The 20,386-nt window shown below is 62.4% G+C and overlaps 1 protein-coding gene across 1 annotated transcript; it reads left to right on the forward strand.

The window, feature by feature from the left end:
- Positions 1 to 6,728: 6,728 nt before the first annotated feature.
- Positions 6,729 to 17,439, forward strand: NFE2L1 (NFE2 like bZIP transcription factor 1). Its single transcript, XM_056362161.1, is given in 9 exon segments — positions 6,729 to 7,446; positions 7,894 to 8,239; positions 8,241 to 8,286; positions 8,288 to 8,350; positions 8,352 to 8,378; positions 12,449 to 12,664; positions 13,287 to 13,376; positions 13,760 to 13,921; positions 14,279 to 17,439. Coding segments are annotated over 8 exon segments (2,280 nt in total). The 5' UTR covers positions 6,729 to 7,446; positions 7,894 to 7,895; the 3' UTR covers positions 15,611 to 17,439.
- The last annotated feature ends 2,947 nt before the right edge of the window (positions 17,440 to 20,386 follow it).

Below are 20,386 nucleotides of genomic sequence, written 5' to 3' on the forward strand. Positions count from 1 at the left end.
GGGAGGGGGCACTGGGGGTCTCCCCCCCTCCAAGGGGCAGCTGGGGGCACACAGCCTCCCATGATGGGCAGCCCCCCATGATGGGGCACCTCCCCCAGCACCCCGCAGGGTGGGCTTTGTCCTCCACCCCACGGTCCCTGCCCGGGGTCCCCGGGCTGGGGGTGCCTCTGGTTTTGAGAGGGGGTGTCCCCTGGGGCTGGGGGGTTCCCAGGGTGGGGGAAGCCTCCCCCTGCTCAGCCCCTGTGCTCCCCCGACACCCCCTTCCCCATCAAAGGCAGTTTTTTGGGGAGGGTCCCACTGGCCTTTGCTGCCTATTGTGGGGGGCAGATCTGGGGGTGGGGGCTGAGAGCTACTTGGGGGGGGGGGGGCTTGGGTGTCCCTTGGGGGGGCTTGGGATGTAAGAGGTGCTCGCAGCCCAGGGGAGTGGAGGGGCTTTGGGGACCGGGGGGGAGTGGCACAGAAAGGTGCTGGGGGGGGTCCCAGCTGCGGGGACATCTGTCTGGGCCCCCCCGGGGGTCGCAGGCAGCTCTGCCAGCTGCTCTCCCTGCCCGGCCCTCCGGGGGGGACCATGCCGAGGGGAGCCCATCCATCAACGTCTGCCCGGGGGGGCCGCCCCCCCCCCTCAGCCCCGGGCCTGGGGGAGTCCCTGCAGCTGGGCTGGGTATGGAGGGGTCGTGGGGTAGGGGGGGGTTGGGATGCCACTCGAGTTTTGGGGGGACACACACATTTGGGGTCCACCGGGTTGCAAGGTGTGGAGTAACCTCGGGGTGAGGGGGTCTGGGGCAGGTGGGAGCAAGTTTTTTTTTTTGGGGGGGGGGGGGGTGTCAGCTGAGAGGGGTGTGGGGAAAAGGGTGCACTGGGGGGGCGATCAGGCCAGGTTGGGCTGCCCTGCGGGGGACTCAGGTTTGGGGGGGGAACCAACGGGGGTCTGTGTGTGTCACAAGGTTGAGGGGGTGTCGCACTGCAGGGGCGTCTCAGGGATGAGGGTCCCTGGGGGGGGGCGCTAGAACTGTGGGGGGTCCCAAAAGAGAAGATCCCCAGGATTTGGGGGACCCAAGGCGGGGGCGCCTATGACGGGGAGTGCCCGGGGGTGCCCGGACTGGGGAGGTCCCGGGGAGGAGGGGGCGTCCGGGGCGGTTCTCAGGGGGGTCTCACACGCTCCCCCCACCCCCCCCCGTGGCCGCCGGCAGGTGGCGCTGCAGGATCGCGAATGCGCAGTCCGGGCGTGGGCGGGGCGCGGGGCGAGGCAAAGGCGACTGGGGGCGGGGATTACGCCATATAAGGGACGCGAATGGTGCGGGGTGGGGCTATGCAAAAGAGGCCGCGGTCTCGCCAGGGAGCGGCGTGCAAGAGCCGCGCTGCGGCCGCGGCGTTAGGGAGCGTCGCGCAAGAGGCGGTGCAAGTCCTACGGTGGGTGGGTGGACGGTCCCCTAGGCTGGGTGTCCCAGTATGGGAGGGTCTGTAGGGTGGGAGGTTCCCAGGAAGGGGGCGATCCCAAGGTGGAAGGGTCCCCCAGCTGGCGCAGTGCGACCGTGGCAGAGCAGACCATGCCTACCTGTGGGTGCAAGCACCACAGCTGCCCCACGCATGGGTGGGCTGCGTTTGGGTGCCCAGCTGCACGCGCCCATCTCCCACCCTGGGCATGGCCAGGGAGAGGGTGGGGGGTCCTCTCGTCTCTATGAAGACCCACACTGCAACTGCAGGATGCCACAGCCTCTGCCAGCCCCAGGCCACCCTGTGCCAGACCCTGATCTGCACTGGCTTGAAATTATGAACCCATAGAGACTGGGATTTCACAGAAAAACCCATAAATGTTGTTTTTGCCTCCAAAGGAAATGCACTGAATAGTGAAAGACCCTCCGGGGCCTGGCCTCAATGGGTGACATACCCATGGGGACCCACCACCCAACATGGCTGATAGAAAGAGGACACCCAACTGGGGAGGAAAATTTTATTTGTGGCCGGTTCCAGGTGGGAGTGGGAACCGTGGATCAATTCTCCTTCGTTAGTGCTTAATTTCCCCCTCGATATTATTAATGCCGGGGGCAGATAGGAGACCTGGCAAGGGGCTTCTGGAGGCAGCCTGGGGATCCTGGGGCTGCAGCAGGGTGATGCCGGGAGGGTCTGTGTGTCCTGCTGCCCGGCATCCCTTGGCACTGGGGTCCCGCCTTTCCAACCAGCCCCTCCAAGGGGAGACCCTGGAGTCATCACGTTGGCAGAGATGGCTTGGTGTGCTCCTTGGTGGGCTGCAGGACCTGGTATGAGACCCCAGGGCTGAGCCTGGGCCCAGCTTGACCTTGGTGTGCCCTTCCCAGCCGGATGCTGGTTTACCCTTTGCTGGAGAGGGGGGGCACACCTTGTGCTGAGCTATTAGGGGTCTGTGGAAGCCCGTGCTGGGGTGACAACATGAGTGGGACCCAGGGTGTACCCCGTCTTTCTGCTGGGTAAAGCTGGGCAAGCCACCTCCTCGTTAGTGAGGCTAACGAGGGGCTTACTGGGACACGCTCTGCTTGGACGGAGGGTTGCCATCAACCTGGGGGGGCGAAGGGGACCCACTGGGGGCCCCAATGTGGGGAGCATCCTCCTTGCACCCATCCTGCTCAGTGCCCTCACCCACAAGGCTGCCGCCGTTGGGAGCTTTCTGACAGCGGCCAGACCCCCAACCCCAATTCCTACCTATCCCCCCTGGCCCCGGGAAGGGTTTGCATCTTGTCACTGCTGCCTACTGGCAGTGGCCGGTGTCCCCTGCGTCCCTCCGCTCCAAGCTGCCCGCCAGGTAGTCAAAAAGGCTGCAGGGCCTGGGGGCATGAGAAGGTGAAGAGGGTGGGAGATGCAGAGGAAGGTGGAGGAAGGCCATTGCATGGGATGGCGATGCTCACCTGCAGGCTCAGCCGCTGGATCACTTGCTGAGGGTTGCTCTCCAGGATCACCCCGCAGAGCAGCACTGTTATCCACCAGGATCCCCCTGGCATGGCTCTGTCCCAATCCCAGCTGCGCCCCGCTGGGCACCACTGCCCCGTGCCTCAGTTTCCCTCCCTGTGCAGAGCCCTGGGCTGCCCTGACGAAGGATGGGGGTGCCCAGCTCCCCCCGACACCCTGAGACAGGCCCAGCCCCCTCCCAGCCCCCCAGGGGACCAGTGGAGATGGGTGGGGGGTCCAGCAGCGGGTGCAAGCACAGCCTGGTGCAGGATGTGGCCTCTGCTGGAGGGTCCGTACCCCCTCCATGTGCCATCACAGGTGACCCCAGCCATGGGGTGCAGCCCCCCAGTGCCCCTGCTCCCAGCCCTGACCTCTCCCTGCGGCGTTTGCTGGTGACTCACTGGTTGCACCAAAACCACCCTCGTTTGCTTTAACCTCCTGGGGGGCTGCACCCATGGGGGGGCCTGGGCCACGGCCTCATAGTGAGGGGCAGCAGGACATGCCATGCCCACAGCAACTCCCTACTGTAATCTGGCTGCTGGCCCCAGACTGTCCCCCTAACTGTCCCCACCCGGCCACCAAAGTGGCAACCTTCCCCCGTGGGAGCCTTGGGGAAGGGGCTCCGTGCCCCCACCACAGCCAGCACGAGGCACTGAAAGGCTTTTGCCTGCCCAAGCTGGAGGGCTGGGAGCTGGGCAGGGTGCAGGGACGGGGCCGCCTGCCAACCCTCCAAATAGTCCTTGGAGAGGGGGGGACACACTAAAAAATAACCCCAGGAGGGGCAGCCCCGGCTCGGGTTGCTGGCGGAGGCTGACCGCAGCCCTGGGGACAGGCGACAGGAGGGTTTCAGGGTGTTCCCCTACACCCGTTTTCCCCTATGGGGTGCAGGGGGGGGACAGGGAGACGGTGCCTGACTGAAGCTCACCAGTGGGGCAGCCCTACTGCAAACCCTCGGTGGCCGTTGGGGTGGGCAGCCCCCCCCCCCCCCGCCCCGATTTCCCACCTGGTGTGCCACGTGCTGAGCGGTGGCTCATGGTATCGAGGGGGAACCGCTCTGGCAATGGGGCCGTGCCGGTCTGCCCGCCGGGGCTGCTGCCGTTGCCTCAGCAAATTGCCGGTTGTGGCATGATGTGGGCCGCGGCCGCACCCCAGCTTTCGTGGGTGTTTCGTGGCTTGTTTTCCAGGAGGAGATCAGCGAGATAGAGCAGCTGGGGCAGAGCAAGCCCATGACCCAAAACCGCTTGGATCCCGGTGCTTCCAGGCTCTCACCAACTGCCCCTGGCTGCTCCAGTTGCTTTCCCCTGCAGTGCCTGCCCCCCTGGGTGCTCCAGAGCATCCCTGCTCTTAGCCTTGGGGCTATACAGGTTTGGGGCGGTGCACAGCGTGTCCCCCATCTCTCAGCCGTTCTGGCAATCTTGGTCTTTGCTGTTAAGAAGGGGTCTCTGCTCGCCAACCACTGCCCTGGGAAGATACCCCCAGCTGGGAAACCTCAGCCCGCTGCAAGGCGTTGGAGCTCACGCTCATTTTCCACGTTTTTTTTGGATGAACTATTGTCTCTGGCATCCTGTTTGTCCCAGTGAGTTTCTGGGGCAGGGAAGAGGGTGTCTGGTTTTGGCAGCTGTGGCTGCTATGGGCAGCTGTAGCGTTGCAGGAATAGCAGGCAGGGGTGGTGCTGCCCGGCTGCCCTTCCCTTCTACCTGCCTGCCTCTGCTGCCAGGTCTGGCAGCAGCTGCCCATTGCTCTGTGGGCACCAGCATTGATTTGGGCAGGAAGCCCGCGCCGATCAATGCGGGAAGGTATAAATAACCTGCGCAGAGCTCACTGGTTTTAACACTGACCCCGCTCTGTGCTTATTTATTTAAGTAGTTTATGGAGTTCCCGTCGGTGATCTGGTGGTTGGTCACCCTGGGGAGGAGAGGACGGGATGGGGGCCTGATGCTGGCCCTGCTCTCGTGGCCATTCACAGCACCTTTCCTCCCGCCTCCACTCCTGCAGCTTTGCTGGGAGATCTTGGCACGTTTTGTCAGGTAGCTTCAGAGCCACCAGCTGCATGGCACAGGTCCTCAGGCACTGGTGAGGTGTCTGGGATGAGTTGCAGCCTTTCCATCACCTCTGCTGGGGTAGTTACTGTCTCAAAAGGCATCAAATGTTGAGACCTCTGTTGCTTGGTCAAGCTCAGACTGGCTGGTGGGTACCCCATGATTAGCTGTGGCGCTTGCGGGATGACCCACAGACAGCGTGGCTGCTTCAGGCTGACAAGCGACAGCCAGCCACAGGGCCCGTCCACAGCACGCCAGCTGCAGGCGGCTGCGAGCAGCTCAAGGGTGGCAGCTACTGTATCATGGGGAGCCCCATCCTGCTCCGAGCACCAGCACCCCAGGGGCACGGAGCCCCCGCTCTGGGCTCTCCCCCTCCCCATGGCTCTCGGCCGGCTGAGGTCGGGGGTGGGGGTTACCTCTCTCTGACACAGCCATTTGCACCTCCAGCAGCTCCACTGCCATGGGCGAGGTGCAGCTGACCAGGAAAGCTTGCTGTTTTCAACCCGAAAACAGACCTGGGCGTAATGAGCAGGGCTATGCCAACTGGGCCGCTGCCGTGAGCGTGAAATTAAAGACTTTTAATTAGCGAAGGGCTGGAGCAATGAAGAAAGTAAAGCATTGGGTTAGCAGGCGATGCCCTGGCTGCGCTCCCAGCCCTGCCACTGACTCACTGCAGGGCCTGAGGCGAAGCTCTGGGTTCGGCGTTGGCTCGGGCCTGTCTGCAAGGGGCTCTGGCGGCTTCATGGGGCCGGGGGCCTGCGCGGGGCAGGGTCTGGCTCAGCGTGATCATCCCGCGGGCCAGAGGCCACGCAGGGCAGGCCCCGGGCAAGCAGGGCGAGGAGCCATGGCGCCGCTGCAGGCCCTGCTGCGCTGTGGCACCGGGGGGAGGCCCGAGGCCCTCGCTGCCCCTGGGTGGTGACACTCTGGGGACACGCGGGGCAGTGGCGGGGCCTGTGGGCAATGGAGGCTCTGCCATGGCGGCCCAGGCCTCGCCCTGCGCTGGGGGCCCGGGGCGCCCGCTGCCATGGCAACAGCTGCAGGGCGAAGGGGCGGTACTTCTGCTTGGCGGGGATTGGTGTGCGCCGCTGCCAGTTAAGCACCCCGGACGGGCGGCTGGTCTCTGCGCGTTGTCTTATTGGCAGCTGCCGCTGTCGCTCGAAAGAGGTTCGGCGTTCCATTGGGTGGGCGCCTTGTCACTCAATCGCTGAGAGGGGCGGGTCGCGTTCCCCGGCTTCTCCTCTCCCATTGGCGTAGCGCGCGGCCGCTGGGCCAAGCACGGGGGCCAGCCGCGCTGTCTTCGCGCCGATTGGCCGGTCGGCCTGCCTATCCAGACGGCAACATAGGCGGGAGTAACGCCTTGCCGCCGCCTTCCATTGGGCCGCAGCTTTATCCCGCCTCCCCTTTCCCGGTGCTGATTGGCGGCGACGCCGCGCGAGGCGGGAGGGGGGGGTGGTTGGCCAGGGCGGGGAGCGGGAGCGGGGGCCGGCGGCGGCGGCGGGGGCCGGCAGCGAGCGGCGGCGGCCGAGCGGGTAGCGGCGGGCGGGGGGGGCCGGGACCGGGACCGCAACCGCGACCCGGGGTCTGGGGGGTGGGCAGGGGCCAGGCCGCGGGGCGGGGGGGGGGCCGGGCCGAGGGCCGCGGGGTGGGCGGCGCTGAGGGGCCGGCGCTGAGGGGCCGGCGAGGCCGCGCGGGGGGGGGCGGGTCACGAGGCGCGGGGGGGGTCTTAAAGCGCCCGGGGTGGGTGGGGGCGGGAGGGGAGCACATGGCTGCGAGGGGACCCCCACGGAGGGGGGCGCGGGCAGCGCCGGGGCCTGGAGGCTCCTCCCGGGAGCCGCCCCGTTGGGCTGGGGCCGGTGCCCCGGGAAGGCCGGGGCGGGTGTGATCCGGGGAGCGCCCGACTGGGGGCTGTTCTGCTGCCGGTGGGGAAGCCCCTGCGGGATTTTGTAGAGCCGCTGGAGCCGGGCTGAGGAGGAGAGGGAGTCGGAGCTGGATTCCTTCAGAGAGAGGGGAAGTTGACGCACCAGCCTAAGAATAGCTCAGGGAGGGGAAGTACGGACAATATTGTCCCCAAAGGTAACCCCCACCGGGGGGGTGCTGTGCCCCCCATGTGTCAGGAAACTTTGGAGCGACACCCGCTCGGCTCCCCGCGCCCGGGAAACCGCCGTGTCCCGGGGTAGCAGGTCCCGGGGTACAGGGCCATGTGCAATCCTTAGGGTGGTGCCTCGGCGGCGTGTTATCGCGTTTGCTCTCTTGCTTATATTTCAGCTGCTGATGAAATTAGAGCCAGAAGCGGAGGAGTCTTTGGACCTTCCCATGATTGGGACCTTTGACTCGTAAAAGCCGCCTTCAAGAAGCTTCACAGACCAGGAGAGGGGAAGAAGCAGCAGCCGGCTGTTGGAGGGAGCAGACCCCGTCCCAGAGCGTGGGGAACTGGGGGGGGGGGGGGGGGGCTGCGAGAGGAAGCCGCTGTATGTGGAGTTTGTGGACAGTAAGTCCCACGGATTTTTATGTAGCTGCATGGTCTGTGTTATAAAACTACTCTGAAGAAAAGGAAAGGGCAGGAGAGGGTGGAGGCTGTCTTCTGGGGAGAGAGTTTGTTGCTTCTCAAGATGTAAATCTTTAGTTACACTCTGCTGTTCGACCACTGAGCTCCAGATTTTTAAAAGGAGAACAAAGTAATCCTGAGGCCTGACTCTTGCAGGTTCTTTAAACTTTCATCCTGCTGTTTGGTGATAACCTGAACGTCGAAGTTGTTGCTTTATTTTGTTTTGTTTGAAAGTGGGGCAGAGGAAAGACAAACCCAACCAACCTGTTGTGTGGAGAATTCACCTGACGCTGGTGTGTGGTGGTTTGTGGTTGTGTGTTTTTGTTGTGTTTTTTTTTTTTTTTTTAAAATTCCCAAACCCTCCACCTGTTTTCTTTTCTCCTCTGCCAGAAATGCTTTCTCTGAAGAAATACTTCACCGAAGGCCTCATCCAGTTCACCATTCTGCTCAGCTTGATCGGCGTTCGAGTGGACGTGGACACCTACCTGAACTCGCAGCTCCCCCCTCTCCGGGAGATCATTCTTGGCCAGAGCTCCGCTTACACACAGACCCAGTTTCATAACCTGCGTAACACCTTGGATGGATATGGCATCCACCCAAAAAGTGTAGACCTGGACTATTACTTCACTGCTCGTAGGCTGCTCAACCAGGTGAGGGCCCTGGACAGGTTTCAGGTGCCCACCACCGAAGTCAATGCCTGGTTGGTGCACAGAGACCCTGAAGGCTCCGTGTCCAGTAAACGGCAGCGGTCTGCAGGATGGCAGCAGTCCTGACAATGGGGTGGAGAGAGAGCGGAGCTGAGCAGGGTTTTGGGGAAGAACTGGAAGATTTGGGAGCGGTGGCTGCCCCCGGTGAATGGAGACCTGACCAAAGAGGTAGGCAGGATTTTTCTTTTGCCTGTGGTGGGGGGGGAAAGGGAGCCCTTGGGGAGGCCTCCCGCCCTCTGGTACCCATCCGAGTGAGCGGTACACTGTGTGTTGTGTGTGTTTAGCACTTGGGGAAAAGTGGATCCCTACTTGGGAATGGTTGTAACATTGAGTTATGGTTCAGTTAGAGGGCTCCCATCATTATGTGCGGGGTTTTTTTTTCCCTTTGTTTGTTTTATTCTTGGTCTGAAAGTAATAGCGAAAGGAGGGGGAAAGGGTTGAGGGGCAGCATTTCATCTCGTGCTTACAGCTTTGTGTTGTGAAACCGATAAAACGAGGCTGGGAAATAAACAGGGGCATTGGGTAACAGCCCAGGGGCATTGGGTAACAGCCTCATCCCAGGTGTCGAGCGGGTGGTTGGGTTACTTGGCCCTGGAGTCCATCCAGTGGCAATGTTTATTGCTGGGTTTTCATCACAGGCGGGTGGGGAGAGGTGAACTGGAAAGTGGTTTATTTTTTTTCTGTTTGAGCACAACCTTTCGGAGGCTGTGATGCAATGCCAGTCCCCGGGAGCTGCTGCTCTCTTTCCTTTTTGGCACCGCTGGCTTTGTCACGGCACGTTCAGCATCTCCCTGGCCAAGGTGCTGGGGGTTGTTGGTGCTGATTTGTGGTGTCGGGTCCTTCCAGCCTTGTTCTCGTGTCTCTTAAATTGTGTCTCGGGCGAGCTGCTGGGGCGTCTGGGCACGAGGAGAGCTGGGTTCGGCTTCTGACACCCCTGTCCCCCGTGGCGAGGGGTGGGCAGCTTTGCAGGCAGCTGTCGCGGATGCCTGGGGCTTTTGTCATGTGGCTTCGGCGCAGCAGCAGGCAGGGAATCGAGTGAGGAAAGGCGGTTGAGGAAAGGCGGTGTGAATGCGTGCACGCTGGAGAGACAAAGGTGACGATTGTTTTGGGTCTAGTACTGATGGATGAGCAGCAGGATGCTGCCGTAGGAAGCGTGGATGGTGCTGTGGCTGTGCCTGTGGGCAGCTTTTCCCTGTCCGTGGGGATCTCCTGGCTCCAGAGGCATTGGGGCTACGGGACTGAGGGTGAAAACCTTGTTTTGAGTTTGGAGCCAGCGACCTTGGAGGTGTCAACGAGCAGAACACAAGGTGGAATGTTCACACATGTAGTTTCCTCCCTGATAACTGAGAGAGGTAATTCCCCGTCTTGGGAACGGGGAAGAATTTGATGAAATGCCTCGTACAAGGTCACGCGCAGCCCAGGGAAGGCTTTGCTGTCCTTCCCCAAGCCTGATGCCCTTGGCTGAGGGTGTTGGGTCTGGGGAGCCTTTGGAGTGCAGTGTGGAGAAAGTGGGATCCCATTTTAGGGAGGAGTGCTGCAGGTTCGGGTGGCAAGAGGCCGGTAACACTGCTGTTACCCGGAGGCCTGTTTTATTTCTGTCTTGAAAATACAGTCCTGCGTTAGATGCCACTGCTGTGAGCCGCCCCTGTGCAGCTGCAAACGCGTCCGGCTGGGATGGATCTCCCGGCCAGCCTGGGCGATGCTGGCTGGGAAGCATGCCGCTCCACGCTGCGGCTTCACTCCGGTCGCTCCTTCAGGGAAGGGTGGGGAGGTCTGGGTCTGCACCTTCCCTCATCCCGGGTGTTGAGGCATCCATGCACTTCCTCAGGTCTCCATTTTCCATCTTTTTTTTTTTTTTTTTTTTTTTGGAAGGGAGGGGAGGGTGCTGGTGCACCTGCAAGGTGCACCGCGCTGCCGGGGGCATGGCACCCGGGCACCCAACGCCAGGAAATCCCGTCTGCCTCGCTGCCTCGCACACCCACATCACGTCACATCACATCGTCACATCACCTCTTCCCCCAGGGCCAGCAGGACTGCGCTTGCTGCTGGCCTGACGCTTCAAAGCACCGAGTTCTGTTGCAAAGCATTACCCCAGTGGGGTGGTTTTTGGTGGGGTTTTTTTTGGGGGGGACACACGCGGGTGTTGGTGTCTTTGTCTGGAACCTTGACTCCCTGGTAAGTGCTGAGCAGCCGCCCAGCCTTCCCAACTGGAATATGGGGTGAGCTCTGCAGCTCCCAGCAGCTGCTACCTCTGGAAGGCACCTGCAGGGCTCCATCCCCACCCCCCCACCCCCCTTCCCTTCGTTAGGTGGACGATGATGATATGCAGATGGCTTTTGGGCTGGCGTTTAAAATTTTTCCATGATTTTTTTTTTTTTTTTTTTTTTTTTCCCCCTGGCACTTAAAATATTGCGACTCCCTGCGGGAGACCTTGTTTGGGCTGTTCATAATAATTTTAGGAGCTGGAGCTTGGGTGCGGCGCGGGGCTCTCGGCTTTGCAGTGCCGGGGGGGGTTGGGGATCAGCCAAAAAGGGGAAACTAAATTTTTTTTTTTAATTGTCATTATTTTAAAAAATATTTTAGAAAAGATATTTGGTTTTTTTTGTATGGTGGGGGTGCCAACTCCTGGTTAGCCTGGAGCCAAAGCGGGTTTAACGTCCCTCTGCAGCATTGGGGGTGGGGAGGGCGGGAGGCACCGCTGCCCTGGGCCGTTTCCACAACAGGGGGATAAAAATACGCGGCCGTGGGACATGTGATGAGCTGCTGGTGCTCAGCGCCGGCCCCGCCTGGCCGAGCCCCCCCCCGCCCCAGCCCCCCCGCAGCCGGGCGGGGATCTCCTTGCACTTGGCCTCGCCTCTCCAGCGGCCGCCGTTACCGCTGGGCCCCGGGGGGGCCGGGCCCCGTTGTGCGGGGGTGAGGAGCTGGGGAGGGGGTCTTTGCCTCCCCGGGTTGAGCCGCGGGGGGTGTGTGTGTGTGTCGCAGCTGCGGGCTGGGGTCTCCCGGGGCAGGGAGCCAAGGTGACCGGGGTGCCGCCGCCCGGTCAGCCCCCCCGCCTCCCCCTCACGGCGCAGGCGGCCGCCCCCCCGCCCGGTGCGGACCCCGCGCGGTGCAGGGCGAGGCCGGGCCCGTGGTGGGTGGGGGTGGGGGGGTGGGGAGGTGGCTCCCCTGCGCCAGGGCGGGGGAGCCCCGTGGCCGCTCATTGGTTCAACCCGCGGCCCCCGGTAGCAGCGATTGGTCAGGGCGGCGGCCCCCCAGTGGTGTGGATTGGTGTCGTCCGCCGCGCGGGGGCGGGAGCGAAGCAGCCGATTGGCGGCGGGCGGAGGCGGGCGTGGCCTGGCGGCGCCGCAGCCGGGAGGGGCGGGGCTTGGCGGCCGCCGCAGCCACGGTAACGGCGGGGGGAGGGGCGGGCGGGGGCGCGCCGCAGCCCGGCCCGGGCAGGGCGGCGGGAGCCGAGCCCAGGCGAGCCCGGCCCAGCCGCCCGGGGGGGGGGGGGAACCGCAGCCGCCGCACGGGGGGGGCGGGGGCGGCTCCTGGCCGCCGCAGCGGGGCCGCGGGCACCTGTGGCCGGTGGGGCGGAGCGGAGCGCGGCTCCCCCAGCCGCCCCGGCCGGCGATGCGTGCGCGGCGCCGCGCCCCGGCCAGCCCCCCCCCCACGCCGCCACCGCCGCTCCTGCTGCTGCCGCCGCCGCCTCCCCCCCCAGCTGCCCCGGGGACCATGATCGGCGTGCGCCGCGGCCCGGGAGGCAGCTGGGGACATGAGAAAGGTACCGGGGCCGCTCCGGTGGCGGGAACGCTGCGGGCTGAGGGGGTACCGGGGGCGAGGGAGGGCTGCGGGAGCCCGGTAACGGCGGGGCCGGCGGCTCAAGTTGCATCAGGTGGGTGGAAATGCGGGGATTTTCCTGCCGGCGCACCCCACCCCTTATGCAAATGGCCGGGATGGCACCACGGGCTGATGCAAGGCGGCCGCGGCGCAGCCACCGCCGCGACGGGGGCCCGGGCGGCCCCAGCCGCCTCTCCCGGCGGCGGCCGGGCGGCCATGGGCGGCGGGGGGCGCAGGACCGGCCTCGCCCGCCATGCAGAGCGCGCAGGACCGCCGCCGGGGGCCCCGGGGGGCAGGATGGCCCCCGGGGGAGCGGACCGCGCAGAGGGGTGCCCAGCGGGTGGGCTGCGGGGGCCTTGGGAGGGGCCGGTGGGTGGGGACCCAGCCCGGGGCTGAAGGAAATCTGGTCTGTCTTTCAGGACATCGATTTGATTGACATCCTGTGGAGACAGGATATTGATCTCGGCGCTGGGCGAGAGATTTTTGACTACAGCCACCGTCAGAAAGAGAGCGAAGTGGACAAAGAGCTGAGCGATGGGAGGGAGCGCGGGGACAGCTGGAGGAGCGGAGGGAATGAGGTCTTGGATAGAAACCTACTAGTTGATGGAGAGACCGGGGAGAGTTTCCCTGCGCAGGTAACACCCCTGGGCCGACCGGGCTGGGGTCTGTGCCTGCAGTGATGCAGCGTGCCAGGGGGTCTGCGCTCCTGCCCAGGCGGAGGGGAGGTGAGGGGCCCTTGGGCTGGCCCGGTGGGGCGAGCGGCATCACGTGTGACTTTCAGCGGGCATCGGCTGAGCCGCAGGATAAGGCTTTGCCCAGGTGGACGAGAGGATTTGAGGCTGGGAAAAGCGCAGGCTGCCTGCCGGGCCGGGGAGCTGCAGCGAGGCGGGCAGGGTGATGGCCGTGTCACCGTCGGCAGGGCGCTAGGACGAGGGCGGCTGGTTCTTGCTGTGCCTTTAGGTTGTCTGGCAGAGGTGGTGGCGCGGGTAGGCGCAGAGTCCCCTCCAGCCTGTAGCCGAGTCCTTGCGCTGGCAGTAGGTGAGGCTCGCCAGGAGCAGAGGCAGCACGTTTTCTTTCCTCACTGCGCTTGGGGGCCGCTCTGATGCTCTCCGGAGCAGGAGGATGGAGTCTGCGAAGCACTGGGTGGGGCCTCTGGCTCTTTTTGGATGCGCTGTAATGAAGCCCTGCTGTAAGGAGCTTGTTTCTCATCACCACCTCCCTAATCCTGGGGCTACGATTGCTTGTGTTTTACATCAGGTGCCTGGTGCGGAGGATCAGACAGCCCTGTCCCTGGAGGAGTGCCTTAGGCTGCTGGAGGCCACCTTCCCTTTCGGGGAGAATTCGGAGGTGAGCAGAGAGGGCGAAGGTTTCTGCCTCTGGGTGGATCCAGAGGCGGCGGCTCTCCTTAGCTCGCTCGCTGGGGTTTCGGTCCCTCTTGTACCCCTAACCCAGACTGCAGAACCAGCAGTAAATTGGGTTAGCCTGCTTAAGGAGGCTCCAGGCATCGTGCCTGTGAAACTAGGAAGGGGGGTGGGGTGGTCACAATTAATTAAAGACTTCTGGCTTTGCTTCTGATTAGTTCATAGTGAACTGTGGAGGAATAACTGCAACCAGTTCGCTTTGAACAAAGGAGAGGCGATTGCCCAGGCGGAGGTGGAAGGGCATTCGGGATTGCTGCCTCCCTGGCCGCGGCTGATCAGCCGGGGACTGACTCTGCCTCACGTGGTTAGTTTCCAGCTGCGGATGTCTCCACCCTGAGCGAAGCCGTGCCCGGTGAGAGCAGGTCTGCGGGCATCCAGACCAGCCTGCTGTCTCCTCTCCTCACCGAGACCGAGTCGCCCTTCGATCTGGAGCAGCAGTGGCAGGACCTCATGTCTATCATGGAAATGCAGGTCAGCTCGAGGGGGGGTTGCGGCAAGGCGTTGGCCCCTCCAGGCGCGCGGTGCCACTCTGTTGAATTGAGGTTCCATGACTGTCCCAGGCACCCAGTTCCTGGGCGACCGTGGGTTGGGGTTGGTGGCAGCTGCTTTGGTTTTGTCCCAGCCTGCGCGGTGGCACCGTGCCGCCTCCGTGGCAGTCGCTGCTGCTGTCTTAACCCTCCCGCAGCCGGCGGGTGATGCCGGGCTGCCAGAGAGAGCTTCTTCCGTGGGATCTGGAAGCATTGCTCCGTCTCCTTTTGGCACACACCAGGAGTGAAGGCAAGGGCTCGAGCGCGGCTCGTTTACCGGGCTGTTTCGCGTCTCTTCCAGGCTATGGAAGTGAACAACACAACCGCTGAAACCCTCTATAACGGCACAAGCGGAGACCTGCTGACTTCTAACTACAGCCTCGCTCCGAACACTCCCATCAATCAGAATGTCAGCCTGCATCAGGCCTCTCTGGGTAGCTGCTCACAGGACTTCTCCCTCTTCAGCTCCGAAATTGAAAGCCCCTCCATGGCCGGCAGCTCAGCCCTGCTCCAGCTGGCGCCGGACAACTCCACCGGCCTCAACACCACCTTCGGCTCCACCAACCTGAGCGGCATCTTCTTCCCTCCGCAGCTGAACAGCACCGTCAACGAGACGGCTGGCCCCGAGCTGCCGGACCCGCTGGGAGGTCTGCTGGACGAAGCCATGCTCGATGAGATCAGCCTGATGGACTTGGCGATTGAAGAAGGTTTCAACCCAGTGCAGGCCTCGCAGCTGGAAGAGGAGTTTGATTCAGACTCGGGTCTTTCTCTGGATTCTGGCCACAGTCCGGCTTCTCTGAGCAGCTCAGAAGCCTCGTCCTCCTCCTCCTCCTCTTCTTCCTCCTCGTCGTCCTCCTCCTCCTCGTTTTCTGAGGAAGGAGCTGTCGGCTACAGCTCCGACTCCGAAAACGTGGACTTTGAAGAAGCGGAAGGGGCGGTTGGATACCAGCCAGAGTACAGCAAGTTCTGCCGCATGAGCTACCAGGACCCGTCGCAGCTCCATTACTTGCCTTACCTGGAGCACGTTGGCCACAACCACACCTACAACATGGCACCGGGGGCCCTGGATCCCGAGGAACCCAAACTGCCCAGCGCGGGGAAGAAGAGCAGCAAGGAGAAGCCCTCCGAGTTCCTGGATAAGCAGATGAGCAGGGACGAGCATCGAGCCAGAGCCATGAAGATCCCCTTCACCAACGACAAGATCATCAACCTGCCTGTGGAGGAGTTCAACGAGCTCCTGTCCAAGTACCAGCTCAGCGAGGCGCAGCTGAGCCTGATCCGCGACATCAGGAGGCGAGGCAAGAACAAGATGGCTGCCCAGAACTGCCGCAAGAGGAAGCTGGACACCATCCTCAACTTGGAACGGGACGTCGAGGACTTGCAACGGGACAAGTCCAAACTGCTCAGGGAGAAGGTGGAATTCCTCAAATCCATCCGCCAGATGAAGCAAAAGGTGCAGAACCTCTACCAGGAAGTGTTCGGCCGCCTGCGGGACGAGAACGGGCAGCCCTACTCCCCCAGCCAGTACGCCCTGCAGTACGCCAGCGACGGCAGCGTCATTTTGATACCTCGCGCTGTGGCTGACCAGCAGGCCCGGCGGCAGGAGCGCAAACAGAAGGACCGGAGGAAGTGACGGGACGGCGACGCGGGAGGAGTGGGACACTCGCTCAAGTGAGAACTGGAGAAGGGCTGAGCCTGGAAGTACTTAGAGGAACTTTCATGCCTTCTTATCCGATATATCTTCTCAAAAAAACGTGACTGCTGCCGGTCAGTGTGCGGGAGAGACTGCAGGACCTGCAGGCTGTGTTGAGGGCTCCCTGCGGGGAGGGACGGACCCGGCACTGGCGAGCCCGGCGCCTTCCACAACCTGGAATCCTTTTGAGCGCAGGAAACGAGCTGGCATCACTGGTGGTGAGATTGGCAGAGGTGGAAAAACTACTGTTAGGAACTGGCTTTAAATAAGAAAAGAGATTTAAGCAAACGAACTTAAAACAAGTTATAGGAGAGACATTTTTCTGAACTTCCAAAGTTCTGTGATTTCAGGTAGTTGGTTTTTTTTTCTTTTTTGTGTTTTTTTTTTTTTCTTTTTTGTTTGTTTTTTTTTCCCCCCACATCGGTGTGTGTGATTCAATCTGACTTAATTCCAGATTAACCAACATCCCTTCCTAGATCAGACCAGTGCACACATGGAAACACAAGTGGTGTGACTTCCATTAACCCTTTCCAGTCTGAGGAAGCTCAGAAGGGGCTCACGGGAGAACCGTTACTGTCCGTGTGGAGCTGTGACGCCTCGGTGGAGGGGCACGTGGAGCTTTAGGATTTTGGGGAGGGGGTGGGTGGGTGGAACTGGAGAGGGTTAACAGAACCAGTGCGATATGCGGCCCCCGCCACACTCAAGAGCATGTCACTGCCGCCGAGCCAGCGCCGTGCTGGGCCGCTGAGCCGGCACACGCAGCAGCCTGCATGCAAACGCTGTCTTCTCCCACTGACTGGCTGGGGAACTGCTTGGGGGAGGAAGGCGGGGAGGGTCGCTGGGCCCCCCCCCCGGTCAGCGCACAGCACAAGGGGAGCAGAGGGTTCCCACCCCAGGCCATGGGCTTGTCACTTATAGAAATTAGACAGCTGTTAGGATTCCTGTTTCTTAACCGCGCTTTGATTTTTAGGGCTTCAGCCCTGTTTTTCCCTATAGGGTCTAGAGTGCTTGTGTTGAGTAAAAGGGAGAAGCCCAAATGTTCAAAGCTGCTAAATGTTCTCTTTGCCATAAAGATTCAGTGTAACCGTGTGATCACATTATAGGATTCTCTTCTGTCCCTAGGTGTTGGTCTGACTTCCTTTGTTTTCAGGAGGGGGGTGGGGGTAGTGCCTTGATCACTGTCGGTCTCCGCCACGGAGACGATCCTAGAAGCTGTATTTACAATATAGCACAGCTGGGAGTGTACTGACTTTACCAGCAACTGAAAAAGCTTAAAAATGGCTTTTCCTAGCCAGTCCTGTGCATGTGATACGGGGTGAGGGTGGTGCGGCGGGAGGGAAGACTCGGGGTGGTAACTCGAGGGAAGGAAACCTGGTGATGCAAGAGGGAGGCCTAGAGCGGCGCTGCCCGGAGGGAAGGTGTTTGGCTGCGGGCGCGTTTTCCAGGTGATGGGGAAAGTGGTTGGATCTTGGAGCACGTGGCGGGGTGTTCGGTGCGTTCGCTGTGGCCCCAGACGGTGTGAGATGGACTCACCGAGACCCTGGCAGGCTCGCCCATCCCGGACTCCTGAGATTCAACGGCTTTACTTACGCATGAGACGAAGCACAAGTGGTGGAGATGTGGGTGTGGGGAGGTTGGAAGGGAGCCCTGCGTGTATGTTTTAAATTATTTTCCTCTTAGAAACTTTATTTTAATGATCTGTGACCTGTCAGGGAAAGAAGAGAGATTGTGTGAGCACAGGACAAAAATAAAACGGCTTATTCACTGTACGAGCATTTGTTCCATGGATTTTTTTTTTTTTATTATTATTTTAATTTTTAAAAGATGAAGCAGGGCGGGGAAATGAAACGGCCTCCTCTTGTGGGTCCTTCTCGCCCACAGTAGCTCCTGGCTCTGCTGCAGTGGTGAGCTTGGAGCAGCTCTGGTTTGCCTCCAGCAGTGGTCTGGGGACGGAGTCGCCGTCATCCCAGCTCGCAGGTACCGGCCCTGGAGGGGAGGAAAATGAAAAGGCTCCTCAGTTGTGGGAAACAGGCAGCTCTGGCTCGGCTGCTTTTTTCCTTACTTCACAACAGCATCTTACAAAAAAAAAAAAAAAAAAAGCTGAGGAAAAGTGTGTTTCTGGTTAAATCCGCAGCTGTGTGGAACAAGTCACGGGTCCCTGGGCCAAAGCCACCAAAGCTGCTGCAGTTCAAAGGCCGGGGGCTGGCTGGGCGCAGCATGTGGCTGCCGCTCGGAGCTGCCTTGGCACAGCCCGATCCTGCTCCTGGAGCTGGTGCTGAGCGTCCTGCTTCCCTGTGGGGCGAGCAAACGGCGTCGGCACAGCTCGAACCCTCCCCTCCCTCGCGCAGCTCCAGCCGGCGCCGCTGCCATGACACACGCCCCACCTTCCCCGCAGGTTTCGGCCGTGGCGCTGGTGACGGAGCCAAAGTTTATTCAATCGCTGTGTATTTATATGGGGCTCTGCAGGCCGGCTCCTGCCCCATCCCCCTCCCTGCGGGACCGGGACCGGGCCCAGGCAGGAGCGAGGAGACCCAGGCCTTCATCCCTCTGCCGGGATGGATCAGCACTGGAGCACCTCGGGCCTGCGGCAGAGCCACCGGGGGGCACAGCTCGTGCCACGGCCATCCCCACCTCGCCGCCCGCTTCGGTGCCGGTGGGAAGCTCTGGCCGGGAGCCGGTGGGCAGCTGCCAGGCTGGTGCTGGCTCCAGCCGCTGCTCTGCAGCCCCGTTCCCCGGGCAGGGCTCAGCAGAGCGGGATTCGCATCCAGCTGCGCTCAAGGACAGGCCCTGACTTTGCTGGGGCTGCGGGGAGGGGGACGCGCTGCTGCCGAGAGCCCCCGCCTCGGGCCGGGCAGGAACACAGGCCATGCAGAAAACACCACGCGTGGCTGGGATGAACCAGCCAGGGATGGAAAACCGCTCCTGGGAACGGGACGGAACAAGTGACCGGGCTGGTGCTGAATTGCTGCACTTAAAAGCAGCATTGTGGGTGCCTGCCCCGTGGCTCAGCACCCTACCACCGCTGCGCACCTCGCTTACGGACGCCGCTCTCGAAGGCTTTAACACCCCCTGCCCTAGGGCACTGCTGCTGAAGCCGGGCACCTGGGCCACATGCTTCTCTGGGGCCACCAAAGCCTCGTGTCCACCAGCCCTGGCCCCCTCCCTCGGCAAGACGCAAGCAGACGAGCCAGCAGAAAGCGTGCTGGCCCTGCTCCCCTCCCGGGGGTCGGCCACCGAGGTCCCCACAGGGTGAACGTCCTTTTCCTGGGGATGAAACCTCTCCTTACGCGAGTGGCAGGGCTCGTCTGCTCCTGCTGCCGGAGCTGAGCCCAGGCCAGCTCCACGCATGGCAACAGCTCAGCCAAGGGGAACACGAAGCATTAAAATACACACGCCGAGGTGCTTCCCTCGCTCTTCCTGGGCTCCGGGGTATTTATTTCAGATATTCCTTCGGGGGCTGTTTTAGAATCGAATGCTGGCTTGCAAAAAGCACCGCAAGGATTTCCCCTGTCCCGGTGATGCCGGGGGAAGGTTAGAGCCCCCCCGCTGGGGTCACTGCCCCCTCCCTGACTGGAGAAGGGAAGCGGGATGCGGAGAGCGCAGCCATGGGACGGGAGGACACACCGCTCCGCTCGGGCTCCAGTTTCCCTTTGCTGCTTCCCCAGCGCCGCAGAACGGGACCTTTTACTCCGTGTCTCCGCTCCTACGCTCATCCGTGTCCTTGCTCGTGCACAAACCCACCAGCGAAGCCCCATCTCTGCCGGGAGGCTCCAGGTGAGCAAAGCGCAGCCCCCAGCCCCGGTCCGGCCGAGAGCCAGCCTGGCACAACCCGTGCCGGTCACAGCCCTGGCGGGCCAGGCAGCAGCTGAGGGGGGCAGGCGGGATTGGGAGCTCCTCACCTCCACTGCTGTCACTGGCATGTCACGCCGTGCTGTCAGAGGCGCAGGCTGCCTGCCAGCCCATAATCAGGTGAAGTGCAGCCCTTTCATTTTCCGAGGCAGGAAGCACTCGGCCACCAGCGAGGCCTCGCGCCTCTGATCTCGGCCGGAGCCAGGGCTCAGCGGCAATTCCAGACGGTGTCCGGCTGCCGCCCGAGCCCTCAGCGCAGCCTCCCGCCGCTGTGCTCCCTGCCTGGGACGGTCCCTGGTTTCTGGGGGGACAGAGGAGCTGCCTCTGCCCTTCCCTGCCCCACTTCCAGCAGTCCAGGTCCAGCCTGGAGCACTAAACCAAAGGAAGCCCCCCACACTGTCGCCCACAGACCTCCGAGCGCATCATGAGGGTTGTGAGACTATTTCCCTGTGCCTCAGTTTCTCCAGGGGACGCATCCTGCCGACACAGTGTCACAGCCAGAGGCTGGTGCCTGCCTGCAGCTCAGCCAGGAGCCCCACGGACCCGGCGCAGCCACAGTCCCAGCCCCGGGATGCAGCAACGTGCATCTTCCAGCTCCCTGCTGCGATCGATCGCCCCAGAGCCTCCCCAGGGACCCGCAGCCTTCTTACGTTCAATTAAGTGGACGTTACCCCTTCCATCTCTAGTGATTAATAAAGGTTTAATTGCTGCTTCTGCTGGCTGCTGGGGCAGGGCAGACATTTCCCCGGCCCGCCGGGTACAGGCTGGGCTGTTGTGAATAACCTGCATTTCAACCGGCTGCACAGTTCTTCAGCTCCGAGCGCCAGTGAGGGGCTGGTGGAGCCCCTGCTCAGCCCTGAGCACCAC

Source organism: Falco biarmicus, chromosome 17 (genome assembly GCF_023638135.1).
Source record: "Falco biarmicus isolate bFalBia1 chromosome 17, bFalBia1.pri, whole genome shotgun sequence".
NCBI lineage: Eukaryota > Metazoa > Chordata > Aves > Falconiformes > Falconidae > Falco > Falco biarmicus.